The sequence below is a fragment of the Zonotrichia albicollis genome, chromosome 1, assembly GCF_047830755.1.
Source record: "Zonotrichia albicollis isolate bZonAlb1 chromosome 1, bZonAlb1.hap1, whole genome shotgun sequence".
Classification (NCBI taxonomy): domain Eukaryota; kingdom Metazoa; phylum Chordata; class Aves; order Passeriformes; family Passerellidae; genus Zonotrichia; species Zonotrichia albicollis.
In genome coordinates, this window is record NC_133819.1 from 33,971,657 (window position 1) to 33,987,054 (window position 15,398).

The following is a 15,398-nucleotide window of genomic DNA, read 5'->3' on the forward strand; positions in this document are numbered from 1 at the left end:
CCTCCGTGCGGGGCTTTTTTACACCGGTTCACAAATCCTATACCATCCGTTCTCGGGTGCTGGCAAGGCTTGTGTCCCTTCTACACATATATACATAGATGTATAATTTTCCCCACACCTATTCCCGTGCCGGAGCTTTCGAGAGGCAGCCGGGTCCTGCCGATGTGAAATGGCAGATATCTGCTAAAGATGAATATCGTGCAGCGTTTTTTCCAACTAGGGGGTCAGATTCCAGGCGACTTTACGGCTGCCGCTATTTCATCGCCTCTCGGAGAGAAAAAAATCCTCTAAATGCGGTGGTAGCCATTTTGCATTATATTCTCCAGATCTGGCTTTTAAAACATTTAGAGTGGTAGCCCAAATTGTGCTGCCTTTCAGACAAAAGAGCCTCGATGCGTATACAAGTGCATTTGTACACAGCTTCACATACACACTCATGCGCACGCAATGAGAGATACAACATATATATTAATCAATATTTTTTCTGCGCTTATTTTACTTTTACAAATCTCGAAGTGGAAGCATTTTATGGCAGCTATTTTTCTTCAAAGTATCAATTTATTTTTTCCAGTGCTAAGTAATGCGAATGTGAATTAAGATACCGCAGAAGCAGGAAAGAAAATCCCCAAGTTAATAAGATCTTTTCTTCAAATAAGAAGGAAAGGAAGGAAGGGAGGAAGGAAGAAAGAAAGAAAGAGAGAAAGAAAGAAAGATAAAAGGAAAAAAGATCGATCTAAGCTCACGAAGCTCCAAGAAATGTAGTCCATAATTCAAAGCCCCCTCAGTGCAGAGCTGAGCTCACCAAAACCTTAGCGTAAGCTCAACGGGAACCACAAAAAATTGCCCACTTCGAAACCTCTTCTCTCGCTTCCCCTGAAGTTTAACGCCGAGTTTTTACTTTAATTCTATAGTGCAGACTATGCAGTTTAGCGGCATTAAAAAAAAAAAAAAAATCTCCCTGCAATTCATCTTTGCTTTAACTGAAAGTTTATACACAGGGATTTATACAACGTTTTTTTAAAAGAAATTTTCTTCCTTTTGCTATTTAAATATCTTATACATAACTAAATTTTTTTTTCTCCCCTGCGGATCATAAACTCCCAAACACAGAATAACGAGATGGCCCGCCGTAACGGGAGCTAGCAAAACCATAAACCAAATATTTTCTAAAATCTCTTGTCTTTCTACAATATAAGCATTTCTAATTAAAAAAAAAAAAAGGATAAAAAATTATTTGCTTATCTTTTCTCACACAAGCACACCAGGGACACCCACCCACTCACCCATTTGAGATGCTAATCTCAAACATTTAAAATTCTGGGCCAATTCTCTAATGCTTTAACCGACGCCATATACGCTTTAGGAAGGTGGTTACATACATACATGCCTGTAGCTCGAAAGCTGGGGCTTCCACATATATTAGAGTAAGTCACAGATGATTGCAAATATACATCTTTTAACCAAGCCTTTTGGGGATTAATAGACTGTGACAAACCTATAGGATTTCAGTAGCAGAAGGAACACAAGGTAAATAATAATAATAATAGCAGTAGTAGTAAGCGCTAAGGAAAGGCCTGGTAGCGTTTATTAAACGTGGTTCTACTCCCCTGACTTTTCCTCTGTTTCTTCGCTGCTGGGCTGTGTGGAATTTATGAATTTGTTTTCCTTTTTCCATTTCATCCGCCTGTTTTGAAACCATATTTTAATCTGGCGTTCAGTAAGGCAGAGAGCGTTTGCAATCTCAATACGTCGTCTTCGGGTTAAGTATCTGTTAAAATGAAATTCCTTCTCTAACTCTAGCGTTTGGTATCTGGTGTAAGTTTGCCTCCCTCGTCTCCCATGTGTTCCATATACTGTACCTGTAGAAGTAAAGACAAAACGATCGCATTGGACAGGGCCCACTGATTTCAGACCAGAAAGAGCGATTAGAATATTCTGCCTCCTTTTGCAGGCACAATCACGAGGGAGTGGGGGAAGCTGCTCTGGTTTCCTGGAGGCTTTTTTTTTCCCTTTTTTTCTTTTCTTTTTTTTTTTTTTAATTCTCTCTTTTCCTTTTCTCCTGCCTGACGAGCTGTAAATGCAGATGTGCAGTGCACTTACGGGGTAAGTGGGATACAAAGAGGCTTTGAGGTGGACCTGGGGAAGGTGCGGGAGGCAGCACGGTGCGAGTGGCCGGGCAGAGGCTGCTCTGTGCGCACACACAGGCACAGGCACACGTGTGCTGCCCGGGAAGCCTCACGCATGTTCTGTGCGTGTGTGTGTGCACGCACATGTGGCTGTGTTGACACAAACACACAGCCATTGCCATGGCTGGGACTGCAGAAGGTCTCTAAGTATAATTATAGACATCAGCTAAAGATCATAGAAGAGCGTTTTGCCATTTGCTCCAGAATTTATTGCTCTTGAATGCAAAGCAGCATCGGAATGGTCTTGCTAAAGGTTTAATTTTCAAAAAAAGCTGTGAGACCTACCCTGCTACAAACATAAACTCGGGAGGATGGGAGAGAAGGCGAGTCATTAGCGAACACTTGAAGTAAACGTTTAAATTTGGGATTATAAAAAATAAATGTCACTCCAGTACAACCCTCCCACTCCACCCCCACCCCCATTCCCCCAGCACCACTCCTGTACAGAATAGTTCAATTATGTGAAGTTCACTCCTAAGTCTGAAAAAATTCGCGATGCCATGGAAGTGCGCCCACGGCCCCAGAAACGTGCTCTCAATATCCAATACTCACAGGCTAATGAGCTGGGGGAGGGGGGCGAGGAGGAATGTACCACAAATGCTCTGGATCCTCAGTACAGAGGGCATATTCCATGCATCGCTCTCTGACAATGAAGAAGCAGAGCAGAGGCTTTGGGATGGCTTTAAGAGAGTGATAAAAGTGCTTTGTTCCTTTTTTTTCCCCCTACTTTCCAAGGATTCCCCTGTAACTTTCACCAGTAAACCTACATCATACTGGGACCTTGGCCACCATTCCCTGGGTGCCAACGTGCCAGGTCTAAACCTGCGAAGGTTTCATGTTACATGTTGCCCTGCAGGAACCGTGTTTCTCCAGCAATCTGGACTTTATCTAGGAAAAAAAAAAAAAAAAGAAAAAAAAAAAAAAGAAACTTTTCCTTTTCCTCCCCTCTCCGCCCTTGACTGCACCGAGATGCCTTACCAGCGCAGGAGTTCATCCGCTGCATCCAGGGGTAAACAGGGCTCGTGTACTTCCGGTCGGTGCCTTCGTCATTTATAATTTTGGCTTGGCCGCCGCTGGTTTTGTACTGTTGATCGGGAGAAAAGTGCAGGTAGTCCCCGGGCCCCCTCTGTTTGCCACTGCCGGAAGGAGAGGCGCTACTAATGTCCTTGTCCGAATAAAAACAAGAGGCTCCGTACTCATAGGAAGCCCGACTGCAAGCAATGACGGTGTTGGACTGTTGGTAGAAACAAGGTGAGGTGTAAGTCTTGTCCTGCAGGCTGCTTGCCCCGTACGAAGCCGGAAAATGCCTGAGAGCATCATAGCCCGTCGGGTACAGGGGGATCTGCCCGAGGAAGGAGTCCTGGCCCCCGGGCAGGCTCCCCGGGAAAGTGGGATTCACAAAATAGGAACTCATTTGCTCTCCCCCTCTCCCGGACCGTGATTTGTTGTGTATTAGTACATCTGGCGATAACTATTAGGAGTCATCGAAGTGGTTTGTTTCTGGATGGCCGAGCGCCAAAAGCGACAGCAGAAAATAGGAGCAGCTGACGGCGGGGCGGCCAATGGGAGCGCGCGCGGCGCCCGCTCCCCCGGGGCCGCCGCCACCGCGCCGCCAACTTACCGGCAGCCCCGGCCCCGCCGCGCCGCCCGCGCCCCCCGCGCCGCCCGCCGCGCTCCCCGCGGCACCGGCCGCGCCCCCGCCGCGGCACCGCCCCCGCCCCGCGCGGGAAAGTGGTCCCGTAATAATAATAACAACAACAGCAGCGGCGATAATTCCCGGCAGCGCGGGCGGTGCGGGAGCGGGCGGCGGGGACACCCCCCGGCTGCCCGAGGGGTGGGGAGGGGGCGCCCTTAAAAGTTGGAGCCCCCACGAGGAGGGAGTCGCGCAACCCCGTGGGAAGGGTGGGCGAGCCGCCCCCGGCGCTCCGGCGGAGGGAAGGAGGAGGGAAGGAAGGAGACGGCGGTGGAGGATGCTGCGAAGGGAAACTTTGGAGAGGAGGGAGCACGTGAAAGGGGGAGCGGAGCGCCGCGCAGCCCGGGGGACGAGGGGGGACCCGGCCTCTCTCCGTTTTGCCGTCGCGATGCCACAACTGCATCCAAGGATTTTTAAGCTATTCTAAAACGTATTTATTTATCCATTCAGTCGAAAATTGCCCCTTCACTAAAGCTTCCCTTCGGAGCTCAGGGAGCCCGCCCCAGCGCCGAATCCAGCTTTTGTGAGAGAGGCTAACGCGTCCTGCAGTGGAAGAGGTCTCGTATCTTAATGAACATCCCCATAATTAGGAGGTTGGGGCGGTGGCCTTCTGGGGAGTGGGATTTTTGATTTGCACCAAGTGCCCGAGGAGGCCTCGGGAAGAGCCGCATGGGCTCCCGGCGCCCCCCGGCAGCCCAGATGAAGTTCCATGTGTCTGTTCTCCCCAAGTCTACCCTCCTCCTGCCAGAGTAGAGCCGAGGGTATCAAACATTCAAATTCAAAAACGAGCCAGTAGGACTATTCCTAATTAATACAACCCCTCTAGTGACTCAGCGGAAGCCAATCGGTTTCGTTGTTACTCGGAATAATTTGATTAAACCCGGATTTGTGTCTTTAAGAGGGGAAGAACAATACACGAAACAAACATTTCCACCTCCATTTTTCAATATGGCAGTTACCCCATAGCGGAAATATAATTCTTGGCCCAGGGCTCGAACAGTAACTGTTCTGATGAAATTCGCTGATGCGGGTTTAATTCAGCCGTAACCCTGCAGTTCCTGCAGATAACATGGGGTTGTTCATTCCAATATGTGTTTACTCATAATCCCTGCCCATTACAACAGATTGAATAGACTAATTTTAAACGCGCTCTGTCACGTAAAGTGACATTCGTACGAGCAGCGTTTCCTAAAGCAGCTTTCAAAGGAGAGTTTTGTTTTTGTTGGGAGACTATTTGTCTCATTTCCGGGGGCAGATTACGATACCTATAAAACAGTAGTGAGTTAAAACATCGCTCCACAATAGTTTGTATTGTTTGCAGTCTCAGCTGGACTTTCACATTCAGATGTTGATTGCCTTCGGGTTTTTTTTCAACTTCCTTAACCTCTTCAGCCCAGCTAATCAACAAACACACCTGGTAGAATTACAGCTCACTAGCTGCATGCTTTGAGAGGTCATTTCAGAAACATGTATTTCCTGAAAAGCAGATTTCTCCGGAAAAATGAGGGGTTTTTTACTCGGTGAGAATAGAGTTTAAAAAGGAGGAAACACCAGAAAGCAAGCACTCATACACAGCATGCTAAATGCGAAAAGGCTTTTAAAAGAGCATATTATCGCCAGTTTAAGTCAGAACGAAAACACACCATGAAAAAAAGAATACTCGGGACAAACAAACCCCACCGGCCTTACTTCCAAAAAGTTATGGGCAGACGATCTTTTGTTTGAATCCATCACACAAAGACCAAAACAAATTTTAAAATAAAAATCGCTCCAGGCTTAGTTATATTTACATTTTGTAGCATGGACTACAGTCTGATTTTCTTCCCCTCCATTTCTTTTTGTTTCTTTCCTGTTTTTCAAGTTACTGTTTGCGTCCAAACCAAGTTGTGAAAGCCCGATCGCACGCAGCGAAAATATTTATTCGCCGATCCCATAACACGAAAAGGAATGAAATCTGCACGTTTGCCTGACTGGGTCGTGTTCGAGTAGTTACAGTGACAGCCAAGCAATCTGCACCGCAATCTCCGCTTCAGTCACATTCAGGCGTCCTTTCCGCTCCTCCCCCTACCCCAGAAAACCCCGAATCACAATAATATGCTGCCCCCCAAGTCTGCCGAGGAAATGTCCGGCCTGGACACATTTCACAGCAGTTTTCCTTCACCATTCCCGCCCCCACTCTGGAAAGCAGAAAGAAAGCAAGCCAGTCGCTGCATTTTGCCACCGCAACAAAGTCACACTTCGCGGTACCTGTGTATTTCATACCCCGTTTATTTGTTTTCGTAATCCCACGCACCCCCAGCACCTCTTCCGCAGAACATTCCGCCTTCCTCCTCCCTCCGCAAACGCGTCCACGACCCCAGCCGCTTTCGGGTACAGGTGCGGGAGTAGTTGCCCTCTTAAGCTTAAAAGCCTCCTTCTCTTCGTATATAAAACCACTTTCAAATCATTCTCGTGCCCTCCAGCGTCATCAAAACCAACCTTTAACTAATAGCTCCTAATCCAAACAGTTTGGGCAAGGCGAATCGTTGTTTAGACTGGCGGGGTACAGAGACCCCGGCCGGGGGAAGCGGGCGGGTCCTCCCCAGCCGGTTCCCACCGTGGTAACTTGCAGTTGGCACACACCGAGCTAGAATCGGAGGGGAAGGGGAGTGGGCAGAGCCGGTCCTGCCGGAATATTTTGCCCGGGGGCGAGCTCCGATACTCCCATAGAAAAAGCTAGGCCGCTTTTTTTTTTTTTTTTTTTTTGGTCCCCTCTTGGTCTTTTATTTGGGCTCCCCCGAGCAGCGCAGGCTGCCAGCGCCGCTGTTCCAGGGGCTGCGGGGGCCGCTCCGCTCGGCGCCCGCCTCCGCCGTCCCGCCACGCCGTGGCAGCACTGAGCACCCGCCACCGCAATAAATAATCGGCGCTCACTGCAGCTCCAGCCCGGCGGATGCCGCAATGCAATGCAAATGCAGTGCTTTATCAGCCCGGCGGCACAGCCGGACCCGCGGCCGCCGTTTAAAGCCTTCCGAGCCGCTCTCTCGCCGTGAGGAGGCGGGAGCGGAGCCGGGCGGCAGAGGCGGGGGCTGCCGGGGGCGCCGTCCGCGGGTGCTCGCTGCCCCCCGCCGGCGCGCACACCGCGGGGCACCGGCCCGCCGGCCGCCGCTCCCCCGCCCCAGCGCCGCACCGTAACAGTCACAACAAGGAGAGCAAGGGGGGGGAAAGCTCCGTCTCCGGCGCTGAAATGGGCTCAGCCGCCGCCAAGCCCGCTCCGTGCACCCGAGGCGCGCAAGCCGCCAACCGCCGGCGGCGGACCCACGGCGGGGCAAGGGATTTATGCAGGCAGCGCTCGATCTGATAAAGAAAATCTAAGCCACATTCGCGCCGTTTCCCCCCGTCTAGAAATAACCTCCCGGACATGGCAGAGAAGCTAGGAGACATTGTGCTGTTCTGCTGTTGTTTTCCTTTTTTTTTTTTTTTTTTTTTTTTTTTTTTTTTTTTAATGAAATAGTAAAAAAATAAATCATATCTAAATTTCTTCAACCGCAAATGAAATTCAAGCTAATGAGTTAATACTGCGAATTAATATTTAAAAATGTGTGGGGATATCACTTTTTTCCCCCCCATGCTGGGGGAAAAAAATCCCCTCCACTGATGCTGTAAAACTGAATTATTAGAAAATAACCTGATCGTCACAACATACCCCTGCCGAAGGCAAAAAGAAATCAACTTCGTGAAAAAAAAAAAAAAATCCACCGCTTCTTAGCTAAATTACATAAAACAAACATTTTATTTAGGCATATTTTTGCATGCACTGCCTAAGTTAAAATCAGCTGAGCTGCAGCCATCTCTATTTTTGGCCGGTAACATTTCCATTTGGTTTAATTGCACATGTCTAATATTTAAACGTATTAAACCATTTTTCCCTGCTTACAGTAGTGTCATATACATTTCTCACCTTTTAGGTTCTGGCTCACAGGAGCCCCTGCGACTTTGACAGCTGTCGCTTTGGCTGCACAGGAGACGAATCGCCCTCCTTTTGGTGCCAGAAGAAGCAGGAAATTAGCCAGGTTGCAAGTTGAAAATCTGCCACGCCAGTGCTTTGAATCCAATATGCCACACCTTCCAGCGGGGGAACTGGAAATTGCCATCCCGGATCTGTGTTCTAGGCGGCTGCTTATGCCGAACCTCAGCACACTTTGTTCACTATTGCCTTACAAAGAACAAATGAAATGGGGATTGAAAGCCAGAGAGATCCGAAGCAGGACAGAGCTCAGCAAAAGAATGCGGCTCTATTCTCGCAAGGGAAATTATAAAAAAGTTCATGTTCACGGTTACCATCCACATGACCGACAACGACCAATGGAAAAACCGAACAACTCATAAAGTTGTATTGCAAAGTTGTAAATTTTCATAAACAACAACGGATTTATGGCCTTTTCCTCATCACTAAGAAGAGGCAGGTCTTAGAGAGGCGCCATCTTACCACAGAGGCAGCCCTGGAGTTTTTTAAAAGACCTGGACTTTGTACTAATTTTATTAAAATTACAATTAGTGCGTTGACCAGGAACGGAGTGTAGTAGAAAAAAGGGAACTTCAGCGCAAATAATGCTCCAGGTCTTACCTGTATTTACCCGGCCGAATAAAAGGACTTTTCAGGTTCGATTTTTTTTTCTTTTAATTAGAAAAAAAAAGGGGGGGTAATATTAGATCTCATTGATACTACGTGGTACCTGGCAAAAATAAGACGTTTACTAAAGCGGGGCAGTTTTCCCCCATTTTCGTGCTACCGTGATGCCCCCTGGCCCCCGAAAGCCGCACGCACAAACCACATATGTACCCCATCAGATCATTTACACTTGGAAGTTTCGTCTTTCACTTTCTGTTCGTTACAAAATATTCTTTCACGGCATGAGATTTCGACTTGATCGCCGATCGTCTGGACTGGGGTAATGACTGCAAGAGGACACGGGAACACGGTGGAAGGAAGCTCTCCCATAAAGAAGGCTTTCCGCTTTATTAATCAACAACGCTAGGGAAAAAAATCACGAAGTCGAGATAGAGATATTGACTGATTCCTATCAATTCATCACTTTGTTGTTGGGTTTTTTTTCCCTTTCTGATTACCGAAAAAAAATGTTTAGATGGTCTAATTTCTTTATTAGTCTATGTAATATATTTTTGTTGCTTCCCTCGAACTTGTTCCTTAATAAAGAAACACAATTCATTGTCAACAAGCATATTTATTTTCTGTGGAACATAAAACACATTTATCGTGGGAGATAGTTGAACACGGTATCACTTCCAAAGAGAGTTCACAGACATTTTTTTTCCCACTTCCAATACTTACACGGCATATCCAAATGTTCACAACGAACACACCGAAACACATTGTAACATACAATTTGTGAATAAACTTTAGCCAAACCTTCAAGACGGATTTATACAGAGTTCTTAACAATACATCATGCTACAAAGTTTCCAAATTAATTACATACTTCCCAATTTATGACATGATCTTACAAATGAGGTTCAAGACGAATATAAATGACAAAAAAATTACAATATCTGCTATTGTAGGAAAAATCATGGTATTACATATTAGCACGTTCAGATAATCAGGACAAATAGTTTGTGGTTGTTTTTTTTTTTAAAGGTGGTTACATGATCATTTAAATTCACTTTTCAAAGAACATTTTCCGCTATATTAAGTAAGATCAACGCAGAATAAGAAAACGGCCTTTAGCAGAAGCAGCTGAAGGTAGAAGCCAACGGGAGATATTAAACCGCTTTGTACAATATTGGCGTGTGTTTGCTTCCTCTCTCGAAATAGCAAAGAATCGAGAACAAAGACATATTGCAGCATATGGTTTTCATTTATAATTGCTTTGGAATAAATATATTATTTTAAATTTAAATATATTCAGACTTTTCGGTACCAAATTCTATACCAAAGCTATTGATGCGTGCTTTTCGAACGACTACACTTACATGTCTAAAAGCGTTTTGCGATTCACATTAGTAATCTTGTAACATCCTTTTGACTACTAAAATACAGTATACTTTCGAAGATAGGTAGGCAGAGCAAGATATATAGGTAGGTAGTCTGGAAAATAGGTAGTACAAATAAGTGCTGTAGATTGTAGTGGTTTGTGGAACATTTTCCCCCCTTTATTTGCTGTTTAACCTTTTGTTAGTGTAGCTGTTACTTAAGATACTTTTCTAACAACAATTAAAAAAAAAAAGAAAACAAAAAGAGAAGTGCAGAGCTACTTATTCAAAATTAGGTAGTTTTTCTTAATGTGAGCCTAATGCACTTTTCCCCTTACACATGATTGGGACTATGGAGTCAGGTAGTTACTTCGGAAGGTCACGGTTTACTATCTGTGCAAGCAGCAGTTCTCCCACTGAAACGTCCCCTGAAGAAGCCCACCCAGATTTGGGTTAATGGATATTAAAAAAAACCAAGCTGATTGTAAGATGCTCTTAGGAGATAATACCGAAAGGTTCGGCATAGGGCAGGCTTGGGGAGTATGGGAGAGTGGAGAGAAGGCTGGAAGACCAACCCAAGAAATGTTTTCATGTTTGCAAACGCTTGCTTTCAAGATGATCATTAATGGGAACTGATTTATCTTTTAATAAAAAGTCTCTCTTTTTTTTTTTTTTTTCTTTTCTCCTTTAAAGGGAGCTTTTCCAACTGTCATGTGCACACACTATTCTAAGAGATCACTTCCTCGAGTGGGACTCCTTAGTCCTCCTCCTCTTCGTCTTCTTCCACTTTCTCGACAGAGGCTGCTGCTGACGTGGGCTCGTTGGGAGCCGGGGTGCTGGAGCTCTCCTCCTTGTGCTCCTTCTTCCACTTCATCCTCCGGTTTTGGAACCAGATTTTGATCTGCCTCTCCGTCAGGCAGAGGGCATGGGCGATCTCTATCCTCCGCCGCCGAGTCAGATAACGATTGAAGTGGAATTCCTTCTCCAGCTCCAGGGTCTGGTAGCGGGTGTAGGTCTGGCGCCCTCGCTTCCTATCTGGACCTGAAAACAGGCACACACACGGCCAGGAGTTAGACAAGAAGAGAAGTGGAAAGTTTTCTTTTTTAGTTTTTCTTATTGATAATTTAAATAAATAAATAAATAAATAAACAAGCATACAAACAGAAAAGTGGCCGAGCCAGAGTGAACGATCCCCTTCTTCGACTTCCACCCGCCCCCCCACTTTGCCCTAACAAAGACATTTCAGCCACACGACCTGCCCTGCTCAGGCAGGGCAAAAATTAAGTTGCTCGAGACCTAGAAAAAGTGAAGAGAAAGCGTTCAGGAGAGGAGGTGGGGGAGGAAATTGCTTTTGGGAGGAGGAACTTTTCCCCCAGGCGATGTATTTCCCTAAAACCTTCCAGACTTTCACGTTTCGCAAGGGGAAATAAAAAGCTGGAAGGCTGGGCTGTATTTATTTTATTTTAATGTCGTGGGCTCCCTCCACCCATCCCGCCTGGATCGTAAACAATACATAGCATTTAGCTCCAGAAGAGAGCTCTCCTTTTTCACACACACACACTCTCGTGCCCCAGTGCCCCCCTCCCCCCTCCGCTTTCCTGTTTAGTACATTTCTATAGATTCTTATCTCCGTGGAAAGGGCAGGGGGGACGAGAGTGACACGTCTCGGCAACGCGAGCTGGCAGAGCCCTCGACACGCCGTCCCTCGCTCCCGAACGCCTCTGTCCCCTCCGCCTCGCCCAGCCAGCGGGATTTTTTTTTTCCCCCCAACTTCGACAAGAGGGCAGGGGAGAAGCTTAATCCGTGGGGGCTCCGGGAGCCCGCAGCCAGCTCTCCGCTTTTTCATAGCAAACAGCGCAAATCAACTCAATGCTAAAAATTCCATAGCAAATGGAGTTAAATAAATTTACGAGGCTAGAACCCATTAATTGGGCAATAAAAAGTTTTATGATACTCATTTACATACAATGCCACGGGCTTTCTACGCAATGGCGCCTCGGCTATAATTAAAACCATAAAGGCTGTGCTGACAGTAATCCTGGCGACACGCTTTGCCTGGCTGCCACGGCTCCGAGCCCTCTCCGCTCGCCCCTACCTGAAGACCTCATCCAGGGGTATATCCGGAAATTAGGCTCAGCCTGGTTGTGCAGGTTGCTTTCCTCCGCTTTCTCACAGCTGGGTTTGGTTAGCTCATTGCAGAGGACGGGAATGTTCTGATCAAAAGAGGAACAATGCAGGTTGTAGGCATCAGAGCCCAGGCTGTATCCGGAAGAGAACGGGCTTTGATATATGGTACTGTTCACATTGTACAAGCCGGGCATGGAGGAGGCGAAGGCACCCGCGCCTGGTCCATAGCCGCTTCTCTGGGAGTTGCTTGCAAAGGAGCAAGAAGTAGGCTCCGCATTTTGGAAAAGAGAAGCCCCCGCCGTATATTTGCTAAAAAGCGCATTCACATAATACGAAGAGCTCATAATTTTGACCTGTGATTTGTTGTCCGGCAGGCTTCAGTGTCGGTTTTACGAGGTAGCGTGATATATGATAACATTACACCCCCAGATTTACACCAAACCCCATTTTCTTTTGGACCGAGCTGCCCGCAGCACGTGACCGGTCATGTGACGCCGCCCGCCAATCCCCGCCCGCCTCACAGGTGGTGCCGGCCGGGGCCCGACGGTGCCCGGCCATGGACGGGCCGGGGCCGCCCGCCCGCCAGCGCCCTCAGCCGCCGCCCGCCCGGCCCCGGGGACACCGCGCCCCACCCGGGCGCTGGCGGACCGCGGGGCGCTGGGAGAAATCAGGTTTTAGAGCTTTAAATGTGTACGCTCGTTTTAAAGGAGATGGCTCCTCTCGGCCCCCCCCCCCCCCCCCCCACACCCCGCGTTGTTTGCGCGCTGTAATGGCAAGAGGCAGGCGGCAAACCTGCGCAGGGTGTGCCAGGGCACCCCCGCCGCTCCCCAGAGCCGCGGAAAGCAAGGCGCTTCCCAGCAGCCAGCCCCCGAGGGGGGGCGAAAATCACAGTCGTCCTCCTCGGGAAAATAAAGGAGGGAAAAAACTGAAAAAAGCACCCCCAAACCCCTAAACAAACAACGACATCCAACTAAACAAAAAAGTCCCACCCAACAACAGAATGCACAAAAACCCCCTAGCACCCACGCCAAATAATGCCCCCCCCACAAAAAAAAAAAAAAAAAAAAAAAATTGAGGACTCAACTTTCTGAATGTCTCAGGAAGAAAATACAGAATAAACCGAAAGTCTAAGAGTTGGAGAAATCGCCTGCAAATAGCTTCAAATCGCCGCCGCCTCTTTCCTGCCCGAGTTACCTTTCCGCCCTACATACCTTGCAGTCCAGAGCGTTAGGCGGCAGCGGTACGCCCGCATGACGGGGAGAGTTGCTGCTTTTCTAAACACTGGGGTCCCCAACAATGCGAATGGCTCTCCATTGAGGATGCTGCTCCGTGCCCTTCCTTTAAACGGATCGTAAAATGAGTTTCCTTCCCTCAGACAGGGAGTCCTGGTAAAGACAGCTTTTACTGCCTGCCTGTATTGCACATCATAAACTGGAAGAAGCACAATGGAATTGCCCCGGAAATTCTCCTTTCAATTATAGTTTGGTGCCCCGTGTACAAAGACTTTCTCACCAGTTAAAATTGTTCTTGCCGATATTTCGCACGGACCCTAAACTTTGTGGTTTGTAAACGTGGAGCACCCTCTCCCCCCCCTGCACACCTCCAACACCCACCCGCGCACCCTTTGGCACCCTTTATGCGTGGTTATTGCAGCCCCATGAACACAGGTTACTGACAGAAGCAAGTCAATTCTTGAAATCACCAGATCCCTAAGATACTGGTGCTTCGGAGCATGCAGATGTGCTGGATGTATGTAAATGTTTGCCAAGTGTTAAGTATGTGAAAACTCAGTTATTATTCGCAGGCATTAAGGGAGAAGGCGCCGAAAGAGCCCCTTCGGCTGTTTCTTCCAATTCACCAATATTAGACAGTATCCCTGCGGTCGCAACTGCGATGCGTGAGCATGCCGGCAGAAGAGGCTGCTGGAGGGGAATAGAGGCCCAAGAACTTAAACGAATGAGATGCAAACAAAACGACGACCAAGAAGATCAAAGAGGCTGAAGTAGATGGCATTAGACCAATAAATTGCTCCTCTGGTGACAACATACCAAGATGCAAGAAAAAAGAAACAGCAAATATAACCAATGTTTAGACTTAAATATAGTGTAGGACCGAATAGATTGTCTGGGTGGCTGCATTTCGAGCTCTCTGATTCTCTACAATTTGCACGTTTAGGTATTTTTGTTTGCTTACGTGTGTTCGTCGCTGCCACGGTTTTTAAAAATGTATTTTGCTTGCAGCTTATTTTCCCCTGCAAGCCGTTTAGATTTATCAAAAAACCTTCAATGAATAAATGCTAGAAGGACCCCTAGACATGGGTCCCCACCACCTTGTTGACTCTCCCCACCCTCTGCGAGTTGGGCATAACGCTGCTTCTGAAACACTCTCTGAAATCTCCTGTTTTGTCGCTTACAGGATCAGGCTGGATTATCGTTCCTGTAAATCCGCTTTGCATTTGAATTTTTTTTTTTCCAATCGAGAAAGGGTGAACAGGCGCAGATTTCAAGGTTTTGGTCATGGTAATATTCTCGCACGCTTTAAAAAATAATCCTCTAGGATGGATAAATTGTATTTTTTTTTTTCCTTGTAAGCTCTGGACTATCCCTCTTTGGCACTGAGCTTTCCGGGAAGTAAAATGTAGTGATAAAACGGTGCTCGTAAGTTATAAGCGACCTGGGAGCACTACATGATTATGGCTTGTGTACTAAGCAGTATCTTGATGTGGTTCATAGTAGAGAAGATTTTGCTGGTTTGGAATCTGTTCTCGCCATAATTTATCCACGATTATAATGGAACATGCTGTGCCAAGTTATTACTTAGTATGACGATGCATAAACACTTTTTAATTTCAATATAATTTTACTGCCCAAGGAAAAAAATAATTACTCATAATAAGTTTAGCAATGCCATTGTCGACAAACATTTGATAGGAAGGCTCTTGTTAGAAAGCAGGGAGTGGCTGTTGATCCTTATCCCTAGAAAGTATTAAATCTTTGAATCAGTGCGGGAAAAAAAAACTAGCTCACTGCATTCCCAGTGCTGAATTTCGATATAAAGAGAATGACTTTGATTTAAGGAAATGTAAGTAAGATGCAGAGAAAGTAGCTCTGTTACAGAGGACTATGCAGGGATTTGTTTAGTTTTCTGGCTTAAACTTAAGAAATACAACGTTTATACTTCAGCCCATATTTTATGCTTCCTTTCCTCCTGCATTTATTTTCCTTCCAATTACTTTTTTCTCCCGTCTCTTTTGGCAATTGCCATCTGAAAATATTCCACAACTCCACACTAAGCCTCATTCTAAGACGCGGGAGCCAACAAAAGCAAAGCGGAAAAAAAAAAAAAAAGGAGGAAAAAAAAGAAGAAAAAAGAAAAAATTTAAAAAAAAAGAAAGAAAAAAAAGAAAGAAAAAAAAGAGGGAA

The 15,398-nt window shown here is 46.6% G+C and overlaps 2 protein-coding genes across 2 annotated transcripts; both read right to left on the reverse strand.

Annotated features, from left to right (window-relative positions):
• Positions 1-1,596: 1,596 nt before the first annotated feature.
• Positions 1,597-7,806, reverse strand: HOXA6 (homeobox A6). The gene is made up of 2 exons (XM_005480889.3): positions 3,165-7,806; positions 1,597-1,859 (listed from the first exon to the last, which is right to left on the reverse strand). The coding sequence occupies exons 1-2, from the start codon at positions 3,598-3,600 to the stop codon at positions 1,600-1,602; spliced, it is 696 nt and encodes a 231-aa protein (XP_005480946.1). The 5' UTR covers positions 3,601-7,806; the 3' UTR covers positions 1,597-1,599.
• Positions 7,807-9,081: 1,275 nt separating this feature from the next.
• On the reverse strand, positions 9,082-12,435 carry HOXA7 (homeobox A7). Its single transcript, XM_005480891.3, has 2 exons — positions 11,945-12,435; positions 9,082-10,890 (listed from the first exon to the last, which is right to left on the reverse strand). Exons 1-2 carry the CDS (start codon positions 12,318-12,320, stop codon positions 10,607-10,609), a joined length of 660 nt encoding a protein of 219 aa, XP_005480948.1. The 5' UTR covers positions 12,321-12,435; the 3' UTR covers positions 9,082-10,606.
• Positions 12,436-15,398: the final 2,963 nt, after the last annotated feature.